The sequence below is a fragment of the Cherax quadricarinatus genome, chromosome 79, assembly GCF_038502225.1.
Source record: "Cherax quadricarinatus isolate ZL_2023a chromosome 79, ASM3850222v1, whole genome shotgun sequence".
NCBI lineage: Eukaryota > Metazoa > Arthropoda > Malacostraca > Decapoda > Parastacidae > Cherax > Cherax quadricarinatus.
Window position 1 is genome coordinate 17251853 of NC_091370.1, and position 16305 is coordinate 17268157.

At 43.2% G+C, this 16305-nt stretch overlaps 1 protein-coding gene across 2 annotated transcripts in view; it reads right to left on the bottom strand.

The window, feature by feature from the left end:
• Positions 1 to 16305, bottom strand: part of LOC128702718 (sushi, von Willebrand factor type A, EGF and pentraxin domain-containing protein 1) — a 156814-nt gene that overhangs the window by 38488 nt on the left and 102021 nt on the right. For both annotated transcript variants that reach the window (XM_070101987.1, XM_070101986.1), the window contains exons 44-46: positions 2252 to 2402; positions 1888 to 2061; positions 347 to 529 (exon numbers count right to left, since the gene is read on the bottom strand). In XM_070101987.1, the coding sequence (XP_069958088.1) occupies positions 347 to 529; positions 1888 to 2061; positions 2252 to 2402 (508 nt within the window). The remainder of the gene's footprint in view (positions 1 to 346; positions 530 to 1887; positions 2062 to 2251; positions 2403 to 16305) is intronic.

Genomic DNA, 16305 nt, shown 5'->3' on the forward strand with positions numbered 1-16305 from the left:
CCTTTTGCTACCCAATACCCCTGCACCCTTGTAGGTTTAGCACTTCTTTTTTTTTATTATAATAATGGTGAGGGGCTCTTGATCTAGAGAATTGGATATGTGGTCCAGTTCCCTGAACTGAGCCAGAATGCCTTCCACCAAATGCACTGTATAATCTCTATGGGTTTAGTGTTCCCCATAATTGTAAATGACCAAATAACTGAAGGAATGACAATGGAACACTTCAATTAAATTTATATAATTAAGCACTAAACCTATATGGGCTATACAGCCATGTACAAGAGATATTTATGAAGTGCCAATAGTGCACATATAATAGCAAAGGAAGGAAACAAAGCAGACTTACTTGTACACTGTCCCTGGACTTGAGACCACTGACTGGACTCCAGGCAGGTTGCAGAGAGGTCACCTCGCGAGATGTAGCCCTTCTGGCAGATATAGTGAATACGGTCCTTGTACAATGAGCGCCTGGATGCCTCTGGAGGTCGTATAGCATTAGGAGGTACAGGAGCACTGCCACACACCACCGCTGTAAGAGTTCTGTTGTCAGTGAATGTAGGCTTAATGGTCATGTCATGCAAATATGTATGACTGTATCCATTTCATGTTGGCAGAAACTTGTGTACATTAGTATTTCAATCCTTATATGGATCTGGAAAAAATTATTCACTGCCAATGCTTTTACACAGTATATCATGTTATGTTACTGGTTTTCATAAAATAACTTCTATTGTGCTAGAGTATTAAAATTATTTCTCTTTACAGCATTAGATAGCACAAAAGATTAATGACTGGTCACACTAATACATTATGACTGAAGACTTGTAAAATCAAAACCATACATCCATCATGAATCCAGGTAATTTGGTACATGACAAACCGCCACTTGTAAACAACAATTACTATACTGCTAGCTTCCAAGTGACTGACCACACTCCAGCTTCTGTCCACAATGTTTAAGTGGAGTAGGAACTTCTTATACATATTGTAAATCACCATCTCCAGTGATGACATAAGCTAGCAAGAGATTATTGTCCACAGCACTGGACTTCCCCACCAGCCTTCATCGGGTGTGGACGTCTTGCTCTTGCCAGAGAATTGGTGATAAATTTCCCCCATTCTCTCTGGGATGCTTGTCCTCATCTACTATGCCCACCAGACACATTAGAGGAGGAGCACCTGTCATTGGCTTACTGGAGCTAGCTCCATTTTTCTGATAATTCTTTGATGGGAAGCCAGTTACTGAACTTGGGTGGGGGTGTGAGCATCCCACTCTGCTGGTGCTTGGCAGGGGGGTCCACCTGCTTTAATTGGAAACTTCTAGTTTGTTTCTATTTGCAGAGAAACTACTATTCCTTTTCCTTTCATCGCCCAGCTTTGGGCCACAAATCTTCCCCGAACATCGAGAAGTTAAGCTCGATACTACGTAAACTGTGAGTGGCCCTGATAAACCCAACAAACAAATCCACAGCCCCCACTAGTGAAAACAATCGAGAAGTGACTCTTGTACACAAATAATTTCAATAATAAAGTAGTTATTCACAAAGATTACTAATATTAAATAAAGAAAAATTCTTGCATAATGCTTAGATATGCAATGAATTACACTAGTCAGGGTAAGTACTTAATTTCAAGTTAAGTTTGATTAGATTCAATACTGAGCCTCTAAATTATTTTAATGTCACTTAAATGCTTCTTGTATAATGTAAGACATAATTACATACAACATTAAAAGGAGTTGCACAAAAATATGCAGACAAATGATCTTGCTGGGCAGACCCAACAACTGATTACTTCGTAACGAGGAAGAAAATGTTTATTAAAATTAGTAATTTATATGAAATGTTTTGACTTTTAAGCATGTATAATTAAGAGTAAGCTGCTCACGTTCACAGAAAGGCGTCGAGGCAGACCAGGTGCCGGAGTCATTGCAGTGGATCAGTGCCTCTCCCCTTAACACATGGCCTCTCTCGCAAGCAAACTTCACCTTGTCTCCATATAATGTTCCCACGCCCATTGCAAAACCATTTTGTGGTGGCTTGATTTCTCCACAGTTTTTAACTGTTGAAGATCATAGAATATTTTAGAAAAACTCGAGTAAAATGAAGTGTGGTTTACACGTAATATAATTGTTTGTTTTCTGTATAAACTTAATACTTTTATAAAATATTTACAAAGAGAAGCCAATAACAGGAAAATACAAGTTAGCAGAGTTTATATCTAGCCATACAGTGTTAGCAAATGTACTGACGGTGGCATTGAGGGAGGTTGCCACTCCATATGGCATCAGCAGTGCATACACGGGTATCATTGCCAAAGAGCTGGTATCCTGTGTTGCAGTGGTAGAGTGCCTCTGCTCCTAAGTCCATGTGCGATGACTCCACCTTCCCATTGGTCGGCTCCTGAGAGATGCCACCATACATATTAGTATGTGTATAATAAAATGGAAACATTAACATCAATTGTCTTGTTACTAAAATGATTTTTATTTTTTTTTTATTATCACACTGACCGATTCCCACCAAGGCAGGGTGGCCCGAAAAAGAAAAACTTTCACCATCATTCACTCCATCACTGTCTTGCCAGAAGGGTGCTTTACACTACAGTTTTTAAACTGCAACATTAACACCCCTCCTTCAGAGTGCAGGCACTGTACTTCCCATCTCCAGGACTCAAGTCCGGCCTGCCAGTTTCCCTGAACCCCTTCATAAATGTTACTTTGCTCACACTCCAACAGCACGTCAAGTATTAAAAACCATTTGTCTCCATTCACTCCTATCAAACACGCTCACACATGCCTGCTGGAAGTCCAAGCCCCTCGCACACAAAACCTCCTTTACTTTCTCCCTCCACCCCTCAAGGAAGGCTCCTTGACGCTGGTGAGGGGCTCTTGATCTAGGGAATTGGATCTGTGCTCCAGTTAGATCTGTGCTCCAGTTCCCTGAATTAAGCCTGAATGCCTTCCATCCCCCCATAGGCGCTGTATAATCCTACGGGTTTAGTGCTTCCCCCTTGATTATAATAATAATAATAATCCTCCCTCCAACTTTTCCTAGGCCGACCCCTACCCCGCCTTCCTTCCACTACAGACCGATACACTCTTGAAGTCACTCTGTTTCGCTCCATTCTCTCTACATGTCCGAACCACCTCAACAACCCTTCCTCAGCCCTCTGGACAACAATTTTTGTAATCCCGCACCTCCTCCTAACTTCCAAACTATGAATTCTCTGCATTGTATTCACACCACACATTGCCCTCAGACATGACATCTCCACTGCCTCCAGCCTTCTCCTCGCTGCAACATTCATCACCCATGCTTCACACCCATATAAGAGCGTTGGTAAAACTATACTCTCATACATTCCCCTCTTTGCCTCTAAGGACAAAGTTCTTTGTTTCCACAGACTCCTAAGTGCACCACTCACCCTTTTTCCCTCATCAATTCTATGATTCACCTCATCCTTCATAGACCCATCCGCTGACACATCCACTCCCAAATATCTGAATACATTCACCTCCTCCATACTCTCTCCCTCCAATCTGATATCCAATATTTCATCACCTAATCTTTTTGTTATCCTCATAACCTTACTCTTTCCTGTATTCACTTTTAATTTTCTTCTTTTGCACACCCTACCAAATTCATCCACCAATCTCTGCAACTTCTCTTCAGAATCTCCCAAGAGCACAGTGTCATCAGCAAAGAGCAACTGTGACAACTCCCACTTTGTGTGATTCTTCATCTTTTAACTCCACGCCTCTTGCCAAGACCCTCGCATTTACTTCTCTTACAACCCATCTATAAATATATTAAACAACCACGGTGAAATCACACATACTTGTCTAAGGCCTACTTTTACTGGGAAATAATTTCCCTCCTTCCTACATACTCTAACTTGAGCCTCACTATCCTCATAAAAACTCTTCACTGCTTTCAGTAACCTACCTCCTACACCATACACCTGCAACATCTGCCACATTGCCCCCCTACCTTTCCTAAAGCCTCCTTGTTCATCTGCTATCCTATTCTCCATCTTACTCTTAATTCTTTCAATAATAACTCTACCATACACTTTACCAGGTATACTCAACAGACTTATCCCCCTATAATTTTTGCACTCTCTTTTGTCCCCTTTGCCTTTATACAAAGGAACTATGCATGCTCTCTACCAATCCCTAGGTACCTTACCCTCTTCCATACACTTATTAAATAATTGCACCAACCACTCCAAAACTATATCCCCACCTGCTTTTAACATTTCTATCTTTATCCCATCAATCCCGGCTGCCTTACCCCCTTTCATTTTACCTACTGCCTCACAAACTTCCCCCACACTCACAACTGGCTCATCCTCACTCCTACAAGATGTTATTCCTCCTTGCAGTATACATGAAATCACAGCTTCCCTATCTTCATCAACATTTAACAATTCCTCAAAATATTCCCTCCATCTTCCCAATGCCTCTAACTCTCCATTTAATAACTCTCCTCTCCTATTTTTAACTGACAAATCCATTTGTTCACTAGGCTTCCTTAACTTGTTAATCTCACTCCAAAACTTTTTCTTATTTTCAACAAAATTTGTTGATAACATCTCACCCACTCTCTCATTTGCTCTCTTTTTACATTGCTTCACCACTCTCTTAACCTCTCTCTCTTTCTCCACATACTCTTCCCTCCTTGCATCGCTTCTACTTTGTAAAAACTTCTCATATGCTAACTTTTTCTCCCTTACTACTCTCTTTACATCATCATTCCACCAATCGCTCCTCTTCCCTCCTGCACCCACTTTCCTGTAACCACAAACTTCTGCTGAACACTCTAACACTACATTTTTAAACCTACCCCATACCTCTTCGACCCCATTGCCTATGCTCTCATTAGCCCAGCTATCCTCCAATAGCTGCTTATATCTTACCCTAACTGCCTCCTCTTTTACTAAAATGACTACTATATTAATGGGTAAGTGCTGAGCCCATGAGGGTCATATAGTGTCTGTAGGATGCAGGTGATCAGATTTGAGCTAAGTAAAGGGACATTCCTTGATGCTGGTGAGGGGCTCTTGATCTAGGGAATTGGATCTGTGCTCCGGTTCCCTTCCATCCCCCCCCACATGCGCTGTATAATCCTACAGGCTTAGCGCTCCCCCATGATTATACAGTGGAACTTCGGTTTTTGTCTTTAATTTGTTCCAGAGAGTCTGACGAAAACTGAATTCGACAAAAACTGAAGCACCATTTTCCATAAGAAATAATGTAAATCCAATTAATCCATTCCAGACACCCAAAAATATTAACAAAAAATACATTTTGTAGAAAATAACCATAGTTTTACATACAGAAAACAATGAGAAATAAATATAAAGCACTAATGAAATGGATAAATTAACATTTAACATCACTTTTACCTTTACCGAAGACTTGTTGGCGTATGGAAGATGGTGAGGAGGGGAGAGGGAGGAGAGGTTATCACTACCACCCTCTACCTTTGTAGAAGGTGGCAGTGATATTTCTCCACAAAACTTTGCAACTTATTCCACTTTTATACTTTGCTACGAGTTCTTTCTTGAATTCTATCATGTTTCTCACCTTCTTTATCAAAGGGCTGGCACTCGGAACTTTTTTGGCCCCATGGTGGTTTATTTAGCAGTCGCACTCGATAAACAAAAAAAAAAACAATGGAGTATTACGAAATGCGCAGGGTAATGTTCATTCAACGAGAAATGAAGCCAGACTGACTCAGAATGGGTGTGTGGGATGCTTTGTGTGGGCATGGGCAGATGGACACGTTCCATACGGTGGACGAAAGCTGAGGTGAACGAAAACTGGGACAATGTTTTTACTAAAATAATCACTGAAAACTGAATTTGACAAAAACCAATGCAAACAAAAACCAAGGTTCCACTGTAATAATAATAAGTAAAGGGAGAGTGTGGTAGCTGTAATTCTTTAGATCAAGAACACTTCACAAGCATCAGCCCCCACCTTTGACGAAGACTCCCTGTGACTCTTTTTTGACAGCAACAGATTTATTACACAAATTTTGATTATACTTCCTTTAGCACTCCTCTTCAAGGGGGGCTCCTTGGCGTGGTGAAGAGGCTCTTGGTCTGAGGAATTAGCCCTGTCGGTCTTCTTCCTCAGACCGAACCTAATTACCCCCCATTCTCCCCTCCCCTATCCCATCCTCCCCTTTTTCCATTCCTCCTCCTCCTCCCCACCCCTCCCTTTTGCCCTTCCTCTTTTTGGCCTTTGGGATTTCTCCCACAGGCGCGCTAGTTCCTAGGTAGGGGAAAGAACACCGGGGTCCATCCCATTCCGTTGAGGCTCTTGGCGGTGGCGTAGTTTGCCATGGAATCTGGATTGCCTGGGGATGTCCCGATCCCTCTCCAGTATCCCGGAGTAGCTTTGGGTGCCTTTCGGGCGATGGGTGTATCTCTGGAAGCCACCTTTCAGATTACGGGGGTGGTGGCCGAAGGAGGTATGCTTTGTGGCGGATATCCGGCCGCCCTCTCTTTTGTCCACCGAGGTAGCTCGGCAGATGTGAGGTTGCTATCCCGGATTGCTGGTTTACTGGCATGAAGGGTAGGGTATGGCACGGGTTCCATGCTGCATCTGCGCTACTAGCGGTGCTGAGGTCCTCTTGGGAGCGGAGGGAGATTTCCGGCCCTTTCATTCCTCCTGGGAACTATTCCTCCCCGCTCCCCCCTTTTTTTATTTTTCTTTTCTTTTCTTCTTTCTTTTTTTTTTCTTAAAAACAAAAAGCAAAGGAGTAACCTAACCATGGCAGCCCTAGTCCATGAACCCACTACCCCCGGGCCCCTTCTTGATACAGCACCCCATTCTGACCCTGCCTTGTGTTTAGACCACACTTCGGACACTCCTGTACCTCTTGCTGGTGCTGTTTCCTCACCTGCTTCAGGTACCGGGGCTTCGACTGACTCCTTCGATTTGTCTGAACTCCGCTCTCCTTTGACTATGCTTCCGGCTTCTCCCTCTACGGTATGGCAATTTTCGAATCGCCCGCCCATTTCACGCCGGACCAACTCCGGTCCTACTCCTAAACGCCAATGTCAATCTCCTGATGATGCTCCTTCGTTACCTTCCCATTCTACTCGGAAAAGACCGACACGTCAAGCACTCCCTCTCCACGCTCAGTTTCGGACAACACAATGGACTAAATTCTTTACTTTAAGACCGACTTCTTCTGCCTACCTTTCTGACCATAGTATTGGCAAAGCGCTCCTGCGTCATGTTGGTAGAGATATTGCATTTCATGCTCTCAAGAGCGGTATGCGCATCGTCACTGTCCAAAATGCTACCCAAGCTCATGATCTTTCTCTCCTTTCGAATATCGATACTACTCCTATCACTATTGAAAAACATCTTTCTCTCAATTCTTGTAGTGGTACTGTCATTCTGCCCCATACCATAGTCCATCAGAATTTCCAGTCATGTGGCAATGACATTTTTGAACAGCTGGAACTCCAGGATCTCCCAATCCTCACCCCTCAAGGAAGGTTCCTTGATGTTGGTGAGGGGCTATTGATTTAGGGAATTGGATCTGTGCTCCAGTTCCCCGAATTAAGCCTGAATGCCTTCCACATCCCCCCCCCCAGGCGCTGTATAATCCTTCGGGTTTAGCGCTTCCCCTTGATTATAATAATAATAATAATCCCAATCCTCAAAGTAGACACTTATGTCCTTCCTGCCCGGGGGCGGAGACGTTACCCTTGCAATGTGGCTCGTTTAACTTTTGACAGCCGAGAACTCCCGTCCTCTGTATATGTCGCGGGACATCGGTTACAAGTTCGAAAGGTGATACCTACACCGCAACAATGTAGAAATTGCTGGCGTTTTGGTCACCCAGCGAAATATTGCAGATCTATGGCCGAATGCCCAGTCTGTGGTGCCGACGACCATTCTAATACATCTTGCAGTCAACCTCCATCTTGCCTTAATTGTAATGAAGCTCACCCTTCATACTCCCACCGTTGTCAGGTCTACTTAAATGAACGTGAAATCCGTTGCCTCAAAGAGGCAGAAGATCTCCCTTATGCTATGGCAGTTACTCATCTCCGCCTCCAAGGGAGACTACCCCGTGTTTCTTATTCTCGTGTTTCAAAACATCCCCCCACTTCTGGGGTCCCATCTTCTGCAGCCTCCTCTGTTGTTACCCCTCCCATAGCCACTGCGGCATCTAATCCTTTTGCTCTCCTTGGCTCTGACGTCCCGACTACAACTCAGTCTGTTCTCACATCTTCGCGTCCTTCCTCACAAGCCCCAGTATCGACAAGACCTCGTACGACACCTAATACCAATCGCCCCTCTACTCAGAAGTCCAAAAAATCCACATTGCTCAAATCATCTTTGCCCCTTCCTTCCCTTCTTCCACCTCCACACTTTACCTTTCCAGTCTCTGTACCTAGTTCTTTCCCTCTCTCTGGCTCTATTACAAGTGTGGAGATTCACCCTCCTCCTTGTACTATGCCTTCCACCCCCGTCCCCTCCCAAGTTTCTCCCTCTTCTGCCACCTCCCAGGTTTCTGCCTCTTCTGTCCCCCCCCCACACTTCATCTCCAGTCCCTTACACTCTTCCCTCCCCCTCTACTTTGGTACAGTCCATTACTGTCCCAGTCTTTACTCACCCTCCTCCTTCTATCTCCAATATGGTCTCCCATACATCTTTGAATTCAGAAACACTTGAAGCCATTTCAGAATATATTGCAGAGACTAAACCTTCAATGGACACTGATTCACTTCCTGTTCCTTCTCTTCCCTCTCCTCCATCTTCACAACCCCATTCTTCGCAACGCTTCGTTCCTTCGCTACTTGAACGACTTCCAATGCCACCACACGTTGACTTTTCTAACCCCTCTAGTCCGTAGGTGCCTTTACCTACAGATTCCTGGTATTTTCTTAATCGCCAATCATGGCCTATTTACAGTGGAATATCCGCAGCCTCAGGGGTAATCGGGGTGAGCTTCAGATGTTGCTTTCCAGGTTTTCCCCTGTTGGTGCTTGCTTACAAGAACCAAAATTACACTCGGCTGTTTTCCAACCTATCTCAGGCTATAATTTATTGTATTCTTCGGATCCTTTCTCAGATGGGACCTTTAATGAAAGTGCCCTTCTTCTACGCAATGATATTCCGTACTGTCAACTATTTGTCCATACCTTGCTGCATTACACTGCAGCCCGTATCCACTTGAATAAGTGGTTTACAATATGTTCTTTATATCTCCTTCTCGGGCATTTTCTATCCCAGACTTTGCCTTTCTTGTTTCATCCTTACCACCACCACTTCTGTTACTTGGTGATTTTAATGCCCACCATTTCCTCTGGGGATGAAGTCTCATTGTGACTCACGTGGCATCCAGTTGGAGGCTTTTCTCGCCTCTCACCCCCTCCATGTTTTAAATATGGGTACTCCCACCCATTTTGATCCTCGTACTCATACTCTCTCTTGCATCGATCTATCAGTCTGCTCTTCCTCCACTGCACTAGACTTCACCTGGTCTGTTCTACCAGACTTACATGACAGCGATCATTTTCCGATCATTCTTACTTCTCCTTCCTATTCACCACCTTTCCGTAGCCCTCGCTGGCAATTTGATCGGGCAAATTGGGATCTTTACTCACACCTCACTGCTTTTAGTGAGGTTCCTTCTTCATCCTCCATTGATGAGCTCCTACACATCTTCTCGATGTCAGTTTATACTGCAGCTTCTCATTCTATACCCCAAACCTCAGGCAGGCATTCTCAGAAGTGTGTGCCTTGGTGGTCTCCTGCTTGTGCTCGTGCAGCACGCTTGAAACGTGCTGCATGGGGCAGGTACCGGTACAATAGAACCACTGAGAGACTTCTTGATTTTAAGCAGAAGTGTGCGATCGCTCGCCGTGTCATCCGTGAAGCTAAATGCACTTGTTGGCGAGACTATGTTTCCACCATCACCTCTGCTTCTTCTATGAGTGCAGTCTGGAAAAAAGTGAGGAAATTGAGTGGTAAATACTCTCCTGACCCGGCTCCTGTTCTACGGGTCGCTGGTGTTGATGTAGCAAACCCTCTCGACGTTGCCATTGAACTTGGCACTCATCTGGTCCGTATTTCCCGAGGGCTCCATCTATGCCCCTCGTTTCTTTCCTCAAAGTCTGCCAGAGAGTTAGTACCCTTGGACTTTTCTTCTCTCAGAGAAGAACAGTATAATGTGCCTTTTACACTTCAAGAACTGGAGGCAACGCTTTCAGGTTGCCGATCATCGGCAGCTGGGCCTGACGACATTCATATTCGTATGTAACAACATTTACATCGGTCAGCCCTTGTAGTCCTCTTACACCTCTTCAATCTTATTTGGGCACAAGGAGTTCTTCCCCAGCTATGGAAATCTGCCATTGTTCTCCCTTTCCGCAAACCGGGTGCTACAGGACATGATGCCTCCCACTATCGCCCCATCGCTCTTACTAGTGCAGTTTGCAAAGTGATGGAACGTCTCGTAAATCGACGTTTAATGTGGTATTTAGAGACACACAACAGTCTCTCCGCTAGTCAATATGGCTTTCATAAGGGTCGTTCTACCATAGATCCCTTACTACGCTTGGATATGTATGTTCGTAATGCCTTTGCGAATAATCACTCAGTTATTGCCATATTTTTTGACCTTAAGAAGGCATATGACACAACTTGGAGGTATAATATTTTGGCTCGGGCCCATTCCTTAGGCCTCCGAGGCAATCTACCATCCTTCCTTAAGAACTTTTTAACTGACAGACATTTCCGTGTTCGAGTCAATAATGTTCTTTCCCCGGACTTCGTCCAAGCTGAAGGTGTCCCTCAGGGATGTGTTCTAAGCACAACACTTTTTCTCCTTGCTATAAATGATTTGGCCTCTGTTCTTCTATGTTGATGACTTCGCTATTGCTTGTGCAGGCGCTGACTGTCATCTTATTGCAGTTTCTCTCCAGCATGCGGTCGACCGTGTTTCCACTTGGGCCACCACACATGGGTTTAAATTTTCAAGTACCAAAACTCACCAAATTACTTTCACTAGACGCTCTGTTATCCCCGATCATCCTTTGTATCTCTATGGCTCCCGTATCCCCGAACATGATAGTCAGGTTTCTAGGCCTTCTCTTTGACCATCAGTTATCCTGGAAACCTTACATTACCTCTCTGAAGGCAACTTGTCACAGCCGGCTAAACCTTCTTAAAACCCTTGCTCATCTTTCCTGGGGAGCTGATCGTCGAACTCTGCTTCGCCTACATTCAGCCCTCTTTTTATCGAAACTCGATTATGGTGACCAGATTTATTCCGCGGCCTCTCCTGCTACTCTCTCTAGCCTTAACTCTATCCATCACCAAGGATTACGTTTGTGCCTTGGTGCTTTTCGCTCTTACCCTGTTGAGAGCCTCTATACAGAAGCGAATGTTCCATCCTTGTCTGATCGCCGTGATGCCCATTGCCTTCTCTACTATGTACGCTCTCACGATCTACACAATCCTTCCATTTATAGAATGGTCACCGATATTAGTAGACATTCTTTATTCGTTCGCCGCCCCTGTTTGCTCCGTCCCTTTTCTCTTCGCCTACATTCACTCTTGTCTTCCCTTCAGTTACCACCTTTATATGTTCATGTAGCATCTCACTTTTCCCTACCCCCCTGGGAAGTTCCAGCTGTTCGGGTCTGTTCTTTCTCACTCCCTTGCTCAAAAGCTCAACTGCCTAAGGTGGCTTCCCGCTTTCTTTTTCTTGATCACTTCCACTCCCATTCTCATGCCACCGCTGTGTACACAGATGGCTCTAAGTCTTCAGACAGCGTCGGATTCGCAGCAGTGTTTCCGGACAGCGTCGTGCGGGGGCATTTACTAACTTCAGCTAGCATTTTTACTGCTGAACTGTATGCCATTCTTGCAGCACTTATTCGTATCGCATCTATGCCTGTGTCATCATTTGTAGTAGTCTCAGACTCCCTTAGTGCTCTACAGGCTATACGAAAATTTGATACATCTCATCCCCTAGTTCTCCGTATCCAACTTTGGCTACGCCGTATCTCTACCAAACAAAGATATTGTTTTTTGTTGGGTCCCTGGTCATGTCGACGTACAGGGCAATGAACAGGCAGACACTGCTGCGCGGTCAGCAGTACATGACCTACCGATTTCCTATCGAGGTGTTCCATTTCTGGACTATTTTGCTGCAATAGCTACCCACCTTTGCACCCGTTGGCAACAACGTTGGTCAACTCTGCTCAGTAACAAACTTCATTCTATTAAACCGAGCATAGGTTACTGGCCGTCTTCTTGTCATCAGTGCCGAGGTTGGGAGACCACTCTCTCCCGCCTTCGCATTGGCCACACTCGTCTTACTCATGGGGAGGCACCCTGTTCCTCTCTGTGAGCAGTGTCAAGTTCCAGTATCGATTAGCCACATTCTGTTAGACTGCCCTCTCTATCAACGAGCATGCAGAATTTACCTCCATCGTCGTCTTCATTCTACTACTTTCTCTTTACCTTCCCTTCTTGCTGATGGACCCTCCTTTAATCCTGACTCTCTCATTGACTTCTTGACAACGACTGATTTACTCCACAAACTCTGATGATACTTTTCGCACTCCCCTCAGCCCTTTCTAGTTCAGTCTCTTGCTGCCCTTTACCCTTTCACCATCCACTACCCCGCTGTTATCCGTAACCTATTACTCATCCATCTCCCTTTTGCCACCTGATACCCTCGCTTCCTTCCTGCCCTGCAGCGCTGTATAGTCCTTGTGGCTTAGCGCTTCTTTTTGATTATAATAATAATAATAATTCCTTTAGCACTCCTCACTGCCCATTCGGACTCTCCCTTCATTGTTCTTTCCGCCCTCGAGCATATTACACAATTCTCACACCCGACCCTGGTGTGTTTAGCACTTAGTTTTGATTATAATAATTCTCCGGCATCAAGGCAACCCTCTTGAAGTAACTTATTATTCAATATAATGTACAGTATGGTAAAAAACTTTACTCCTGCACTATCTGCTACTCAGTCTTATTTTCAAAACATTTGATACTTTGTATTTCTTAGTGTTGCACATACAGTAGGGCCCCGCTTTACGGCGTTTCACTTTACGGCGTTCCGGTAATACGGTCATTTCAAATTATGACCAAAACTCGCTATACGGCTCCCCCCACCTGACTTTCTAATACGGTCACCGCGCCCCACCCTGTTTGTTTACATTCTTCGTGAGCTCAGTAAGCACTAAGTCTCTCCATTTTGTCTGGAAACTCCAAAATTTCAAATGTTTTTAAAAGTTATTTCATATTTTATATATACTCTGATAATTATACTTATGTATACCTGTACCTAAATAAACTTACATACTGTGCTGGCATGCAGGTACACATTAAAATCGGTAAGTGTCTTATGTCTCCAGACGTCATATTAGTAATGATAATAATCATCGAGTCATTTAAATGTCGTATATTACGTTAATATACACATTTTCATTAATCCATCTATGATATTTTTTTTTAAATTATATAATAAACACAATGCATAACATATAAATAAGATAAATACACCCCACAGTAGAATAAATAAACATAAATGTGAGATGTGGTAGCAGACGACTTGCACAAGTGACACCATATTAGAAATGATAATAATAATAACAATACTCACCGAGTCTCATTAAATGTCGTATATTACGTTAATATACACATTTTCATTAATCCATCCATGATATTTTTTTCAAAATTATATAATAAACACGATACATAACATAAAAAGATGATAAATACACCCCACAATAGAATAAATAAACATAAATATAAGATGTGGGAGCCAGATAACTTGTACAAGTGACGGCAAGAATAACATTTTCTCTAATCTAACATAAGAGAAAATGTGTTACTGGGGGTAACTGTAGAAAATTATTCCTTTCGTATGTATGTAAGTTTATTCAGGTATACACAAATACAGTTACATAGATTATCATACATAACAACATATGTGTAGAGAACCTAGGATAACCCAAAAAAGTCAGTGTGACTTATTTCCATTGCCTTCACTCAGAGCTTCATTTCTTCTCAAAATGGTGTTACATGAGAATGGGAGTGTTCCTCTTTATTAATTCTACCGTATCAATGTAGAGACAACCTGTACACAATGTAACTTGTACACAAACCAGACGTGTACACTGTTTACAAAACTTACGTTCGCCTGGTTTGTTTACATAACTCTGCGCCTGTCCCCTCTCATGTACTCATTCTTTCTCTCTCTCATTTATTCGTTTTATCTCATTTACTTAGTCCTGACCCTACATTAAGACTACAAATATTTTAAGGTAAGTAATGAGTGAACTGTATATACATTTTATCGCTCTGGGATGCTTAAATATCAAAGAATATATGTGTGGGTGGGTTGGCCTGGTATGGTAGCCCAGTTGACTACCATACATACCACACTTGATTTTTTACAATAAATACTACTCATCTCGCCCTATATTTTAAGGTAAGTAATGAGTGAACTGTATATACATTTTATCGCTCTGGGATGCTTAAATATCATAGAATAGTATGTGTGGGTGGGGTGGCCTGGTAAGGTAGCCTGGCTGATTGCCATACATACCACACTTGATTTCTTACAATAAATACTACTTGTCTCACCCTAGATTAAGACTATAAATATTTTAAGGTAAGTAATGAGTGCACTATGTGTGTATTGTACTTTTTTATTGTTTTTTGATGCCTGGTTCTATTGCTAACTTAATATATGTTAGTGTAAACTTGTTATCTAGTGTTTGTATGCATTGATAAGTGGAAAAAAAGGGTGTTCCACTTTACGGCGGTAGCCTGGAACCTAACCTGCCGTATAAGTGGGGCCCTGCTGTAGTCATATAAAAAATATTTGCCCACTCTGGGGGTTAAGGAGTGTCACTTATTCAGTTAACCCTCAAAGGTTACTGTGATGCTGTTGAGCTTTTTGTCTGAGGAACTGTTGCTGTCCTCGAGAGAACTGAACAAGATTCTCAAGTCAATTCCTGATCAACTTGTACTGTGGTGCATACATTGGATTTCATGTAGCTAGCACCAATAACCTGGTTGATCATGCCATCCACCAGGTTGCCTGGTCTTGGAATGGGTCATGAGGGTGTTGACCCTCTTAACTCAAGAGCTGTATGACCCCCATGGCTGTAGCACTCCATGAATATAATTACCCAAGGGGTTGGCTCTTTTTTTTACCTAGGTTTTCTGAAATGTTATTTCCATATAACTTTACATGGTATGGTAGAGTTATTTTTTTTTTTATTATCACACTGGCCGATTCCCACCAAGGCAGGGTGGCCCGAAAAAGAAAAACTTTCACCATCATTCACTCCATCACTGTCTTGCCAGAAGGGTGCTTTACACTACAGTTTTTAAACTGCAACATTAACACCCCTCCTTCAGAGTTATTATTGAAAGAATTAAGAGTAAGACGGAGAATAGGATAGCAGATGAACAAGGAGGCTTTAGGAAAGGTAGGGGGTGTGTGGACCAGGTGTTTACAGTGAAACATATAAGTGAACAGTATTTAGATAAGGCTAAAGAGGTCTTTGTGGCATTTATGGATTTGGAAAAGGCGTATGACAGGGTGGATAGGGGGGCAATGTGGCAGATGTTGCAAGTGTATGGTGTAGGAGGTAGGTTACTGAAAGCAGTGAAGAGTTTTTACGAGGATAGTGAGGCTCAAGTTAGAGTATGTAGGAAAGAGGGAAATTATTTCCCAGTAAAAGTAGGCCTTAGACAAGGATGTGTGATGTCACCGTGGTTGTTTAATATATTTATAGATGGGGTTGTAAGAGAAGTAAATGCGAGGGTCTTGGCAAGAGGCGTGGAGTTAAAAGATAAAGAATCACACACAAAGTGGGAGTTGTCACAGCTGCTCTTTGCTGATGACACTGTGCTCTTGGGAGATTCTGAAGAGAAGTTGCAGAGATTGGTGGATGAATTTGGTAGGGTGTGCAAAAGAAGAAAATTAAAGGTGAATACAGGAAAGAGTAAGGTTATGAGGATAAAAAGATTAGGTGATGAAAGATTGAATATCAGATTGGAGGGAGAGAGTATGGAGGAGGTGAATGTATTCAGATATTTGGGAGTGAACGTGTCAGCGGATGGGTCTATGAAAGATGAGGTGAATCATAGAACTGATGAGGGGAAAAGAGTGAGTGGTGCACTTAGGAGTCTGTGGAGACAAAGAACTTTGTCCTTGGAGGCAAAGAGGGGAATGTATGAGAGTATAGTTTTACCAACGCTCTTATATGGGTGTGAAGTATGGGTGATGAATG